This window comes from Miniopterus schreibersii (assembly GCF_964146895.1).
Source record: "Miniopterus schreibersii genome assembly, chromosome: 14".
Taxonomy (NCBI): Eukaryota; Metazoa; Chordata; class Mammalia; order Chiroptera; family Miniopteridae; genus Miniopterus; species Miniopterus schreibersii.
Window position 1 is genome coordinate 53,921,594 of NC_138114.1, and position 13,386 is coordinate 53,934,979.

The 13,386-nt window shown below is 59.3% G+C and overlaps 1 protein-coding gene across 5 annotated transcripts in view; it reads left to right on the forward strand.

The window, feature by feature from the left end:
• The window catches only part of ADAM12 (ADAM metallopeptidase domain 12), a 177,612-nt gene that overhangs the window by 138,664 nt on the left and 25,562 nt on the right, over positions 1 to 13,386 (forward strand). For all 5 annotated transcript variants that reach the window (XR_014000260.1, XM_081158285.1, XM_081158287.1 and 2 more), the window contains 4 exons: positions 5,585 to 5,693; positions 5,795 to 5,993; positions 8,513 to 8,590; positions 10,864 to 10,972. Coding sequence is in view for 4 of the 5 variants with exons in the window: in XM_081158285.1 (XP_081014411.1) it covers positions 5,585 to 5,693; positions 5,795 to 5,993; positions 8,513 to 8,590; positions 10,864 to 10,972 (495 nt within the window). In the remaining variant the exon portion in view is untranslated. The remainder of the gene's footprint in view (positions 1 to 5,584; positions 5,694 to 5,794; positions 5,994 to 8,512; positions 8,591 to 10,863; positions 10,973 to 13,386) is intronic.

The following is a 13,386-nucleotide window of genomic DNA, read 5'->3' on the forward strand; positions in this document are numbered from 1 at the left end:
CAGAATCAAACCTCGGGGTGGCAAGTGATGTGAAAACCACGACCCCAGCAAGGAGAACAGGGCTTGGCCCTGCCCGGGCCCCTCCTCACAGCCCAATGTGCCCCCTGCTCTTGGACTCTCTGAGGAAGGAGAAAGGCAGTGTGGATGCAGCAACGTGGGGTAACACAGCCCCTCACCTCACACCCAGCTCTCCCAGTGAGCCTCAGGCTTCTTGGATGCACTGGGGCGGGTAGAAAGAGGGGGCCTGGGGCCTGGGGCCTCAGAGCTTCATCTGTGGACCCTGCCAGCCCCCAGTCCTGGCCCCCTTGCCTGCCAGGCTGGGGGACCCCCAGGCCAGAGCGAGGTCTCAGGTCTCAGACTAGGTGAATTCTTTGCGGTGATAAGCACACAGTAGGCCCTGACTATTCACACGCCAGATGGTTGTACGGCTCTGAATGGTTTAGTGACTTCAGACGCCTTTTAGCCAAGTGAGGTCACCTTGGGACAGCGGCTACTGCTGCTGGCCCAGTCTTCGTGGCATGAAGCGTCCCTGGTGGCCGTCCCTTCCCTTGCGCTCCTCCAGACCCGGTCACCTCCCGTTCTTGAGTTACAGGAATGTAACCATGCTCCCTTCCAAGGAGCTTTTGCGGCCAGAGCGCGAGGCCCCAGAGCCTTTGGGGAGAGATGAGCAGTCTGTGCCCCGCCGTGTTGCAGCGTCTGGCCCCGGGTCCAGGATGAGGTCAGATGGGGCTCCTCGGCGCGCTCTGACCACCGCCACTGTGACTCAGCTGGCTGCAAGCCTTCGGTTCGTGGTGACCAAACCTGGTATTTATTGTCTCATCGCCTTAGTCCTTCAGCTGCCTGACCAGAGAGGGAGAGAGCCAGACAGGCGGACACACCGACAGTCTGACTCACGGACTGGGCTTTCCAAGAGCAAGAGCAGCAGGAAGTCACCTGCGTTGAACTTTCTTTGTCCTTGTGGCCTGGGTGAGGCCGGAGGCCTGCCTGCCTGGGGGCCACACCACCCACCTGGGCTCCCCGCGGCTCTCCCCGCCCCCTTGCCCTGCTGCCGAGGAGGCCTCGGCCTGGCAGCGGTGGGTCCGCCCTGTGTTTGCAGGAAGCTCACAGACGAGTGAGTGAGACCCTCAAGTCCTGGGCTGCAGGAAGGCTGTGATGCGGGCGGGCGGGAGGGAACGGGCCAGCCTGGGGGGGCAGCCAATCAGGATGGTGTCGTAGCTGAGGTGCCCTGGAGTTGCCATCTGCTGGAGTGGACAGGAAGGCTGCTTCCTGCGGACCGAACAGCGGGGGTCAGGCACGCGGAGCCCTGGGGCCGCTCGGGGGAAAGGCAGGCTCTCTGTGGGTCTAGAGCTGCGCTGCGGCCTGGAGAGCAGAGTCCCCGTCTGTCGCCCCCATGCTATCATTTATTAAATGTTCATCACCACCTTGCTGGTGTAAGATGCTGACTCGAGAGGCCGGATGCTGCCCGAGTGACATGCTTCCCACAGCCCCTGTGGCTCGGGCGGGGGTGGAGGGAGTTCCTCGGCCAGGCGGGCCCCGGGCCAGCTGGATGGCCGGGCCGAGATCCTTTCCATGCTGCATTACAGCGGTCAGTTCAGATTTGCTTTCGGGCTTCAGAAAAGGAAAACTCCCTGTCAGGGATGCGTTGGCCGCATCTCGTCTCCCATCCGTTCTCGAACGCCCTGGATGCTAGAAGTCACTGAGCTCCTGCTCTGGGGGCAGGACGCCTGCCCCCAGGTGACCAGCCCAGTTCCTGACTCAGCCCGGCCTCCCCAGTTCCGTCGGGGAAGTAGCTCCTCTCTGGCTCTGGCCGGGTGGAGCTGACCGGGCGGAGCCCTGCCCCAGCTCACCATTCCCTTTGGAAATGAGCTTGTCTGAATCCAGGTGATATTTCACCCAAATGATCCGGCTTCCAGATCTTCCAGCAAAGAAAACGGTAAAAATTCAAAACAGATGCCTGCCCCTCCCAACTGGCAAAGCGACGTGCTCCTAGAACACCTTGTGAGTCTTGGGTGCTTTCGTTTGTTTTTCAAGTTATTATTGTTGATGGTGATCTCGTTGCGCAGGAGCTGAACTTTTTAAAATCTCGCTGCTTTTTCTCCCACATCTTGTATCTCGAGACTGCGTATCTCGATGTCAGACGCGCGAATGTTGCCAGCAGTCGGACCGTGACGTGTACGTGGCTGTTCTTGTGTAGCTTTGTCTTCACAGCCACAGAGATTCTCCGTCGGGGCAACTCGACCTTTATTCCTCCGGAAACGCAGCCGGACAATTTCTTCTGGCAGAAAATCTACTTTTACCGGCGCCGTTTATCTGACCCACAAGCGTGCTCACTGAAAACTTGGAAACTCGCGTTACGGATAACTAACCACGTGTCTATAGCCGCAAACGACTTGCATCCGAGAGAACCTGAAGGACCGGAGAAGGCCCGCGTGTCGGCTTTGCCGGCTCTGTCCCTCAGCGGGATCTAGCGTCGCCTGGTTGTGCCGCGTGAGCTGCCAGGCGGCCTGTAGGGCGGGCAGACGGGCCCCGCGGCCGGCGTCAGTCGCCCGGCCGATGAAAGACTCCCGGGCGGCACTTCACGCGGCTTCTACCCGACGGCCGCGGGGTGGGGGGGGGAAGCAGCTTTCCCAAGAGTCTCCCTGTTTCTGAGCCAAAGGCCCCCTCGGCCCCGGGTGTGGGGCGGAAATGACAAACCGTGTCCGTCTGGGCTTCATTTTCTGACGAGCGCAGAGGTCACTCTGGAGGGAGACAGAGAGAGACGCGGAGAGAACAAGGGAGGGCTCGGTGTCCCTGGAAGGCCTGTGTCGCTGGTGGGGTGAGCGGGGCGGAGGAGGGAGCGGGTTGGGGGCTGGAGAGGAGCATTTGCAGGATGGAGTCGTCGTAAGGGAAGATTACATCGCGTGACGTGCGGGCTTCTTCGGGACGTCATCCCGCCTCCTTCACAGGACAAGCTGACACTGGGAACTGCCAAACCGCAGGGTCCCGTAGAAGTGCTGTTCCTCTGAGATAAAAGCGGTAATTAAAATCCACCACTTCCGGTGCGGTTCTCAAACACGCGGGATGTCAGAATTCCCTCCCACGGGCCAAGTCTCATCGTTTCATGATGCAAAACGGCTACATGGTCCATCACGAAGGATTCAGCGGCTGTAAATTGATGCAACATAGTAGCGCTAAGAAAATGTGTCATTTTTTTCCTAAGAGACAGACTCGAAGCCTCGTCTTCACGGAAACACGAGGAGCGACCCGGGAGGGCGGCCGCGGTGAACCAGGCCGGTGCTTCAGCGCATCTCGGGAGTGGGTAGAAGTCATTTACACCTCTTTTTGTAGTTTCAACATTTTTTTTGTGCCGACCCCTTTCACATGAATTTTATCCTTAAAAGGAAACAAGCACCGAGCTGGCTGCTTCTCCTACTTTTGCGGGTGATAACCCCCAACTAGAACAGGGACGCGAGTTTCTGGCCAGGTGCAGGCAGCCGGGTTCACAGGAAACCATTCCCAGCACCTTCGCAGACGGACGGTGACAAACTCAGAGGGCGTTCAAACGATCGAACGGGAATCTCAGGCACCGGTTTCAGAATACTGTTTAGTATCATCCAAAGCATGGACCCCTCCTCTTGAGATGCACCTTCTGGGTCGTAAGCGTGCGTGTGACTCGTCCCTGTGCCGTGCAAATAAGCGGTGTCACCAAATAGGCATCCCGGTGTGGTGGGTGCCCGCACCCCGATGCCCCCGGGCGCTGGAGGTGCACGGGAACGGACGGGAACCAGGTCCTGGTCTGAGCTCGGCGCAGGGTGCTGTGGGACACGTTCAGGGCCGTGTCCCCCTTCAGCTTCCGCACCCTCTGGACGGTCCTGCCCTCGGGGTTGAGCCTCGGTAGCTGTGATTCCCAGCTCCCGCCTGCCCCTGGGCGACAGTCACGTAGGCCTCCTGCCCTCCCGAGGAGCTCACCCGGGTCACGGCCTGTGCTGCCAGGGGGACCAGGAGGGCGCCTTCCAGGGGGTCGGGCGGGCAGAAAGGAGAGACAAAGCCAGACCAACGGGCAATAAATACGCAGCGTCCCTGCAAATACACAAACTGCCTTGAGTAATTCTAGACGCCAGTTTTTTCCAAACCGCTTTGATCATTTGGATCCAGGTACTCTGATCAAAGGACATCAAACAGGATTATTTTAAGTACAAAGTTCAGGCTCAACACTGAGACCCCCCTCCCCGCGCCCCTCCCTCCAGCAAGCGGATGAAAGGAGTAAGAGGACAGGGTGTGCAAGGAGCAGACCCACCCCTGCAGGGGCCGGGCAGGCCAGGCTGCAGCCACACTGTGCGCAAGCACGTGACCGTGAGAGGCACGTGGGGCCGAGGCGTGGAGACCTTGTCCCTTGCCGTGAACTGTGTTGGGTTTGGGGGATGCCTTAGACGGGAGCGTGGGAGGCCTCTCTGAAACGGTTGGAAAACAGAGACTGGGAAACTAAGAAGTCCAGGGCTGGGGCGGCCGGTGCGGACGTCGGCGGGGGGCCCACGGCCGGCCTGAGCGGTGGCCGGGTGTCATTCGGTTTCATTCGTCTGCTCGCGTCTTTGTTCTGATGAGATGCTGATTGTGTCTGCGCGTAGCTGGTGAAGGGGCGTCGGGTGCAGGCTGAAGAGAGACAGGCATTTTCAGCAACAGGACCACCTCCGTTCCCGGGAGGAGGGGAGCCCTGCCCTTCATTAGATTCCCGTCCCAAATAAGCCAACGGTCACCTTGGAAGGCGAGCGGCGCCTTCCCGGAGCTGGGAGTAGAGAAAGACGGGGCAGAGCTGGGACCCGGGACGCTGGCCTCCTGGCAGCGGGAAGTGACGTGAGAGGAGGCGTCCAGACAGGGCGCCCGGCGGGAGAGAGGGCCCAGGTTGCTCGCAGGGCACAGTGTAAGTGAAAGGATGGGAACCTTTCCCTGAATTTCTGATATAGTCTCAACAGGTACCCGTGGGCACAGGACTGAGAGCCTTCTAAAGCTTTGGCATAAAACCCAGTGATATGCTTTCCCTGCCCCTGGCCGGAGAATGTGCTAAAAACGGCCACTTGCTGAGCTCTTGGCGCCCACTCCCCTCCCTGCTGGGCACTGCCGGGCTGTGCAGGGTGGCTGTCGGGTGTGGTGTCTCCAAGCCTCTGGCCTCCGAGGGGAGCCTCTGCCCTGTGAACCCAGGAAGCCTGTAAGGCCTCCTCCGTGTGACTGTTGGTTCTCTCTCTCCTTGCTCCCCACACTGGCCGTCATCACTCTGTGGGACCGGCTAGAGCTCCCATTTTCTCACCGGAACGGTGGGGTGTTGTCAGGGAGAACAGCGCCCCCCTTCCCTTGCCGCCAGCCGTCTCGTTTATGTGGGCACTGGGTCTGGCCCCACAGCCAGGCCTCGCCCCCGAGCTATGAAACAAAATGCAAGGTCGGCCGTGATCGGAGGGAGACAGGAGGTGGGTTCCACTGGCCAGCGCCTGTGGGGAGTCAGCCGGGACGCGGGTGCGAGTCCTCCACACACAGAGCACATCTCCCCTGAACCTGAAAGCCCAGCGCTGTCCCAAGGAAAACACGGAAACCACTTGCTCTGCTTCTGTTTCAGGTGCGAAACCCGCCCCTGGGATCTGCTTCGAGAGAGTCAACTCCGCAGGCGACCCCTACGGCAACTGCGGCAAAGACTCCAAGAGTTCCTTCGCCAAGTGCGAGATGAGGTGTGGAGCCCGGTCCCCGCCGCCCGCGCTGAACGTCCCACCTGGCTTGGCGCTGGTTCCAAACCCCCCCTCCCGGGGCCCGTCTGTTCTCTCCCTTCCAGAGACGCTAAATGTGGGAAAATCCAGTGTCAAGGAGGCGCCAGCCGGCCAGTCATTGGTACCAATGCCGTTTCCATAGAAACGAACATCCCGCTGCAGGAAGGGGGCCGGATTCTGTGCCGCGGGACCCACGTGTACTTGGGCGACGACATGCCGGACCCGGGGCTGGTGCTCGCCGGCACCAAGTGCGCAGAAGGCAAAGTAAGACCCAAAAGTGTGCCGCTCGCGCGTGTTGTAAACGTAAGGCTGGGACCGGGCCCCGGAGAGGTGTCTGGCGCAGGAACCGAGTCTCAGGCGTGCTCGGTTTCCTCAGTCCCCTCCCCGCTCCCGCTCCGAACGTGGTCTCTGGGATCCAGTTCTTTGTACCTGAAAGAAAAGATCAAAAAGTCCTAGGTCCCGGGCTGACCCCTGGGATGCAGATTTGGGAAAGGCAAGCCTGTTTTCTGGGCCCTTTGCTGTCAATAAGCCATTTCTACAGCCTGGGCGAGGCCAGGGCTTCCGGCCTGGAGCTGCTGCGGAGGGAAAGGGAGCAGTGGGCTGTGTTGTTTTGGGAAGCGCGGCCTCGGTTTCTGGCGCCGGGTCCTCGGGGTCTTGTCCCCACCCGGACGGGCAAGGGGAAGCCAGGTGTGTTTTCAGTGACCCCAAGGAAAGGACAGGACAGAGGAAGAGACGGGATACGCCGAAGGCCGAGAAACAGCGTTCTCTGGAGACCGGGGAGAAAGGCAAACTGAGATATTTTAGGGTTTAGAAAAAAATTCAAAAATAAAAAAACAAGAGATTGAGATGTTACCCTCTGCCCCACGGATTCTTCTCACCAGACTTTCTCATCAGGCCCGACGATAGCAAGTTAACCAAGTGTCCTGGGAACGAAGATGGGTCAGCCCCACGTGCTCTTCTAGGGCCCCATTTTCAAAATGACTATGAACTCACTCGCTCCCACGGGGTCGGCGTGGACAGACGCACACTCAGCTCCTGCAGGGTCCCCACAGAGGTCCCTCCACTCGTCCCCCCGCCCCTCCTGCATCCCGAACCACAGAGTGTCCTCAGGGAACTAGCGGGACACGTGAAACGCATTATACTCGCTGGGCGTCTCCCTAACCACACATTAGCTTGTGCATATTCAGGCCTTGACGTTAGAACGACACCCATTTTTAATATTTATTGATTTTTTTTTAGAGAGAGAGGAAGAGAGAGGGAGAGAGAGGTGGAAACATCAATGATGAGTCATTGACCGGCTGCCTCCCGCACACCCCCTGCTGGGGATCGAGCCCGCAACCCGGGCATGTGCCCTGACCGGGAATGGAACCGGTGACCTCCTGGTTCATGGGACGACTCTCAGTCACTGAGCCACCCTGGCTGGGCGACACCCATTTCTAAAACCGTCGTCGGAGCAGCCAGGTCAGGCGCATCTGGACACTGAAATACCAAGGACTCGGTTTTTCAATGAGTGTTTCCTCCACGCGCAATAGTCAGTGGGCTCGACCTCCGTTTCTGCAGGACACAGGTTCTTTCAAAGCCGTCTGTAGCCTGGGCGGTGGGCTCGGGGGAGAACGGCTCTGAGACCCTGAGCAGGGGCCCGGTGTGTTCGTTGCAACCTCAGACGGTTTCTTCTATCGGCTGGAACGTGACAGTCCCCTTGGCCGAGACGACCACCGGCCCTGGAGCTGCGTTGATCCTGCCTCACACCAGCTACGGGGGCGCGACGGTGAACTTCCCGTAGGAAGGTCCTACGTGATTAAAAAGGCTCCTGCGGTCGAAAAGCTAGACTTTCCTCCCCTGGATGCCGCCAGTTGCAGCATCTCACGGGAGGTCAGGGCCCAGTCCCTTGAGTCTGGAGTGTGTTACCCTCCTTTGAAATGAAACTAAACTCTTTCAACCAGCCCAGGGTCATTCGGCCAAGGGCTGCCCTGCGGAGGCGCGATCGGCACCAGGGCCCGGCCGCCTGGGCTCCTCTCCGGAGCAGCTCTGTTGTGGTTTATGTCACCGGCGATGGCGCTTGCCAGTCAGTGTTTCAGAAAAGCTCCCATGTTTCGCTATCTCCCTTCAAAGACTCCGGGCCTTGTATTCTTGGTCTCTGAGTCTACACAGGCCCCGGGGTAAGGACTCGTCCATGGCGCCCTCTCTTGTATCTTTTCTTAAAATATTTTTTTATTGAGTTTAGAGAGAGAGGAAGGGAGAGGGAGATAGAAACACTGATGAGAGAGAAACATTGATCAGCTGCCTCCCCCATACCCCCTCCTGGGGATCGAGTCAGCAACTTGGGCAGGTGCCCTGACGAGGAATCTAACCAGTGATTCAGTTGGGATGACACCCAACCAACTGAGCCACCCCGGCCAGGGCTCGCTCGCTCTCGTATCTTTTAACGGAGAAAAAAAATGCCGCAATACGTCGCTGTTATTGCAAGCTCTGAACAAAAACCAGGAGAAAACCAGCATCGTTTCAGGACTGACTGAAACCACATAAAATGCTGTAAAAGTATGAAAGGACTCGGCAGTGTCCATGTGAGTCCCGACACGTGCTGAGATTGGAGACAGGCATCGGGACCGTGCCCGCGTCATGTGAAAAACGCATCACTCCGCCCTGTTCTCCTTATTAACAGGAAGGTCATCGACCCCAAACTTCCCTTTGCTTTCTTGTAAACACACAGATATGCGTGTGTGTATGTGTGTGTGTGCGTGTGCGGAAGTACTGAGAAATTTACTCTGTTTTCCTTTCTGTAGATTTGCCTCAATCGTCGGTGCCAGAATATTAGTGTCTTCGGTGTCCACGAGTGTGCGAAGCAATGCCACAGCAGAGGGGTGAGTAGACGGGAAGCGTTTTCCCGGCGGGTCTGTTACGGGTTAAGCACCAGCTCATTCCCTGTGAAGGTTTTCACGATCTGAAGCTTTTTAGAGAGTGGAAGGGAGGGACAGAGAGACGGACAGACTCGATTTGAGAGGGACACATCAATTGGTTGCCTCCTGCATGCACCCCGGCCAGGGCTGGGGAGCGGACCTGCAACCCAAGTACACGCCCTTGACCGGAAATCGAGGCCGCAACCCTTCGGCCCTCGGTCCGACGTCCTAACTACTTAGCCGCACCAGCCAGGACCGCAATCTGTGACTTTTCAAAACCACAATAGTTTCTTCTAAAGACGTTGATTTTCTTCGACCTTTCCATGGCCTAACAGATGTGATTTTTATTTAACAAAACATCCGATCGAGCGGTCATTAGCTTTCAAATTAACATTCTGTGATTTTTTATTTTTAAAAAAAGGACTTTGTCATCCTCAAAGTAATTGTGAAACTGACCGTCCTTCATGAGGAGTTTTGCAATAACATTTCGAACAGCTGTTCCTTTTATGGCCGAGATTCAGACTATGAGCCCGAACCGAAATACCTGCAGAAGGAATTAGAACAAAGAAGGCAGAGCGCCGGCCGGCCGCATGGGCTCGAAACCCCGTGCAACGGGTTTTGACTAGAGAAGGCTGTTATTTTAGTTCAGAGAAGCTTTAGGGGAGAAGGGAACTCTAATTGTCTAAAACACAATTCATTTTTCCTGATGGGCTTAATCGTTTCCCACGGAGCCATATTAATCTTGATTTGCCAGCGGCCCGTTTGTTTTTCTCAAACATCTTCTTCGGAAACCGTGCTCCAAATTCTATTTTTAAAACTTGCGGACACCCCCAGTGACTCTAACATAGAACGAAGGGTTTCGCAGAACCGCGGCTGTGCCGTGACCGTGAGGGACGCGGTGCGCCTGCCCTGGGGGTGGAGCTGTCAGCAGGAGGTGCAATCTCATGTCTTCACTGGTCGCAGGTTCCTTCCGAGCGGCTGGGAGAAGCAGCCTCGGGCGGCCCTATTACTTTACCGATGAAGCAGCCCAGGCTCGGGCGGGGGCAGTGACATGTCCAAGGTTGCTTGACCAATGAGTAGCAATGCTGGGTGGGGGACCCTGGCTGGACTCCTCGCTTCCCAACACTCCTGGGGTCCCATCCCCGCGCTGGAGAGGAAAGGCCCACGGAGTCTGGGCCGATGGGGCAGCTGCCATGACTTGGCAGCGAGTAACTTGACCCCAGTCCTGCCCTAGCGAGCCCAGGCTCCCCCGGCACCTCCCGGTGGGGTGCGAGGGCGGCCACTTCTCTGCCGCCAGCTGCTCAGGGCGCGGGACTGCGCGTCGCAGGGTGCGCAGGGCCTGGGTCCCAGGGGTGGTAGGTCAGCAGCAGCTTTGGGGGAACAGGCGAGATACTCCGATTCAGCATAGGCTCTGCCGCCCGGTAATTAGCTCTAGCTTCATAGAAATATGCTTTCCCACTTATCACAGGCTGTCCTGGCTGTCCGTCTTATCTAAAGCAACTGGGGCAGGTGGGTGGTTGATTAAAAAAAAATTTAAAAAGAAATATCACCAATGAGACATATACTCCAAACATTGTATTTTGCCTTAAACTATAAAAATGTGTGTTCGGCCCCACCCAGCATTTGGGGCGGGCCTGGTGGCCGTGGCTCCACACTGAGTTCCTCACGCGGTGAACCGCCCGGCGCAGCAGCTACAATGTGTGGCTTGTCCCTTTAGGCGGAAGGGACACTGAGACACAGGAGCCGCCGGAGTCCAGGAGCCTCCGTCGCCTGCGGCTTCCCGGCCTTGCCGTTGCCCCGCCCGCTCCAGAGGTTCTTTTAGTGACTCGCCTTTATCCAATGTTCCCAAAGCCCGCAGCCCAGTTTTCATAGAAGCAGTGCCCCCCGGTTTCATGCGCAGGCTTCTCTTGGTTCGCGTGGTAGTTCGGTAACTTCCTGTGTCACACTCACACGTGGAACCGTGGCCCAGGTTGGGGAGCAGCTGAGCGGGAGCGGCCCCTCCAGGGAGTGCTCCGGCCTCTGCGTTAGGCTCCTTGTTCGGGGCCTCCTGCTGCTCTCTCAGGCGCCCCCATCCTGTCCTAGGGCAGCCGGCCCCCGTCTCACGAGGGGGGCTCTGACCACAGGACCTTTGCTTTGCCATGGCGCCCAGTGAGGGCTCAGAGACTGCCTCTGCCGGGTGGGCGGTGTGCCCTAACTCTGCTTCCCTCTCCCCGCCCTCTCCCCGGCCGCCCTGAAAGGTGTGTAACAACAGGAAGAATTGCCACTGCGAGGCCCACTGGGCACCCCCCTTCTGTGACAAGTTTGGCTTCGGAGGGAGCACAGACAGCGGCCCCATCCGGCAAGCAGGTTGGTGGGGGCCGCGCATCCAAGGGAGCGGGCGCCGAGCTACTGGGGGGCAGCGGGGAGCCGCGGGGGATCTCTCCCAGGCGGCCAGGGGCTCACCGGCCCTCCACGCGGGTACAGGTGTGGACCCCACGGGCAGGAAACCCAGTGGCTACCCACACGGGCCTGGCACGGCCTGAGGCCTCTCTCTCTGTTCCCACACTCCCCGCCGACCTCGCCTGGTCTTTTCGGGGACCCACGCTCTGCTTTGCTGGGGGCTGCGTTTGCCACTTCTCACCTGTGACGCCTTCCTTAGCTGAGGTCCCGTCGGCAGCGGCCTGCAAATGGGTTTGGACTTTGTACCCTGAGGAGCGGTCCCCGTGCGTGCTCTTTCCTCTGAGCTCCCGCGGGCACTTAACACCTTGCCGACCGGTCACGGGCATGCACACGTTTCCGTGTCCGAACGTGGCTGACCGGTCACGCGAGGGCCACAAGATAACTCGTGTCTGCACTTACGTTAACTTAAGTAATTTTAAACACCTTGCTGACCAAAGCAGCTGGGCGCACGGGCAAGTTCTGGCTCGAAATGGCCGGTGAGCAAGGTGTTAGGGGCAGGTCTGAATGAGGCTCCTTTTAAAGTGAAAGAAGCTGAACAAAAAGGTGCAGAGCCAGCCCAGGCGAGCACAGCGGGAGGCCCGGAGCGGGTGGGAATTTACCAGCCCCTGGTGCTGCCACCTGGGCGCTCACCCGGGCCCTGGGCACTCACATGGTGGCCAGAGCAGCTTTGGAGGACGTCACCGTCCCCAGTCCCTTCTGCGACTGGCCGGGTTGGATCTGTGGCTTTGCCGTTGTTTTCATGACAACGGACACAGCACAGCTCTGCGGGCCTCAGGAGGGAAGGGCCCCGCAGGACCCCAGCAGGCACAGTGTCCCGAGGACAGACAGAAGGTGCCTGGTCACCCTGCTTCAATGGGGACACGTCCCCGCATTGCTCCGGACACAGCTCCAGGCCACTGCCTCTCGGCCAGGCCCCCAGCAGGTGGACAAGGGACCGGAGTCCTGGCCCCTAGCGATCAACAGCGTCTGCCTCCCTCACTGACGTCCCGGCCCTGATGACTGGCGTCTCCCTGCACCTTTACTTTCTAATGTGACTGGAAGCGTTTCTTATACCAAAATAGCAGGGTCTTAATATCAGTGCGTCGGGACCCCGCCACCCTTCCGTCGGCACCCAGCAGGGCCGTGGTGCTCAGACCGTTGGAGAAGATGGCAGGAGGGCCGCACGCTCCGGGTCACTCTTTGCTGCGGGCGCACAGCTCGGGATTGAGGGTTTCCCCTTCATGGCTCCAAGTAAGAACAGTTAAAAAACAGAAACCGAAGAGCCTATCTCCGCCCACCATTGCCATCATCTTATAGAAGACAAGCCTTTGAGCGCCTTCCCCCCAAGACGCACACACGGAAGAGGCTCCTCTGAGATGCCACCCGCAGCTGTGCCAGGAGGGGCCGCGCCCAGCGCCTCGCTGCCCCGGGGCCCACGGCCCCGCCATCCGTCCCACTCCATCCCGTCCCTCACGAAGCTGGTGCCCTCGAGCTTCGTCCCCCAGCCGGCAAGCACGGCGGGGTGGCAGTGGGACTCAGGTGGGCCGATGGACAGGGCAGGGCAGGGCAGGATCCACGGGGCACGGGGCTCATGCTGGGCGAGGGGACTGGGGGCGCAGTCACCATGCTGCCCAGGCTTGTGTGTAGAGACAGGCAGGCTGGGGGCGGGGGGGGGGTGCCAGGGGCAGTTTGGGGGCCGAGTAATGATAGACTGGATAAGCTGATCGGTTTAAGGCTTGGGGTGGGTTTTGAGGAGCTGGAAATGGTGACTCAGGGCTCCCGGTGCTCCCTGGTTCATTAGCTTTGCTAAGAAACAGCAGAACTGGGGCCAGAGCCCCCGATCGCCGGCTCACGTCTGCAAAGGAGGACGTCTGGCGGGGAACCAGAAACACTGGTTTCCCAGCAACACAAACAAATGAATCAGACCCTCGTGTGCGGATCGTCCGACTGAGGCTAAGACAGGCCCGACAGGACGCGTGGGCCGGAGGTGAAGCCCAGAGGCAGAGGGTGCGGGGGCTTCTCCCCCCGTGGGAGCCACTGCCTCTGGTCGGCAGCCAGCTCAGCGCGCCCGCCGGAGGCAGGGCGGGCAGCCTGGGGGGCAGTCACCCCCACCAGCAGCAGCAGCGGCGGCCGGAAAGGACGGCCGTGCGCCTACTTTGTGAAGCCCACCGGGTTCATCGGATCGTCGCCGGAGGGAGAACAGAGCGATGGCTGTGATCGCGCTCCCCGGGGCTCGGCTCCGTTGTAACGCAGCTCAGGGGGCTCCAACCCCGGCACTGAGAGCCCGCCCCAGACCGCCCTTCACTGCCCTGGCACCGCACCCGCCTGGTGGCCCCTCCCCT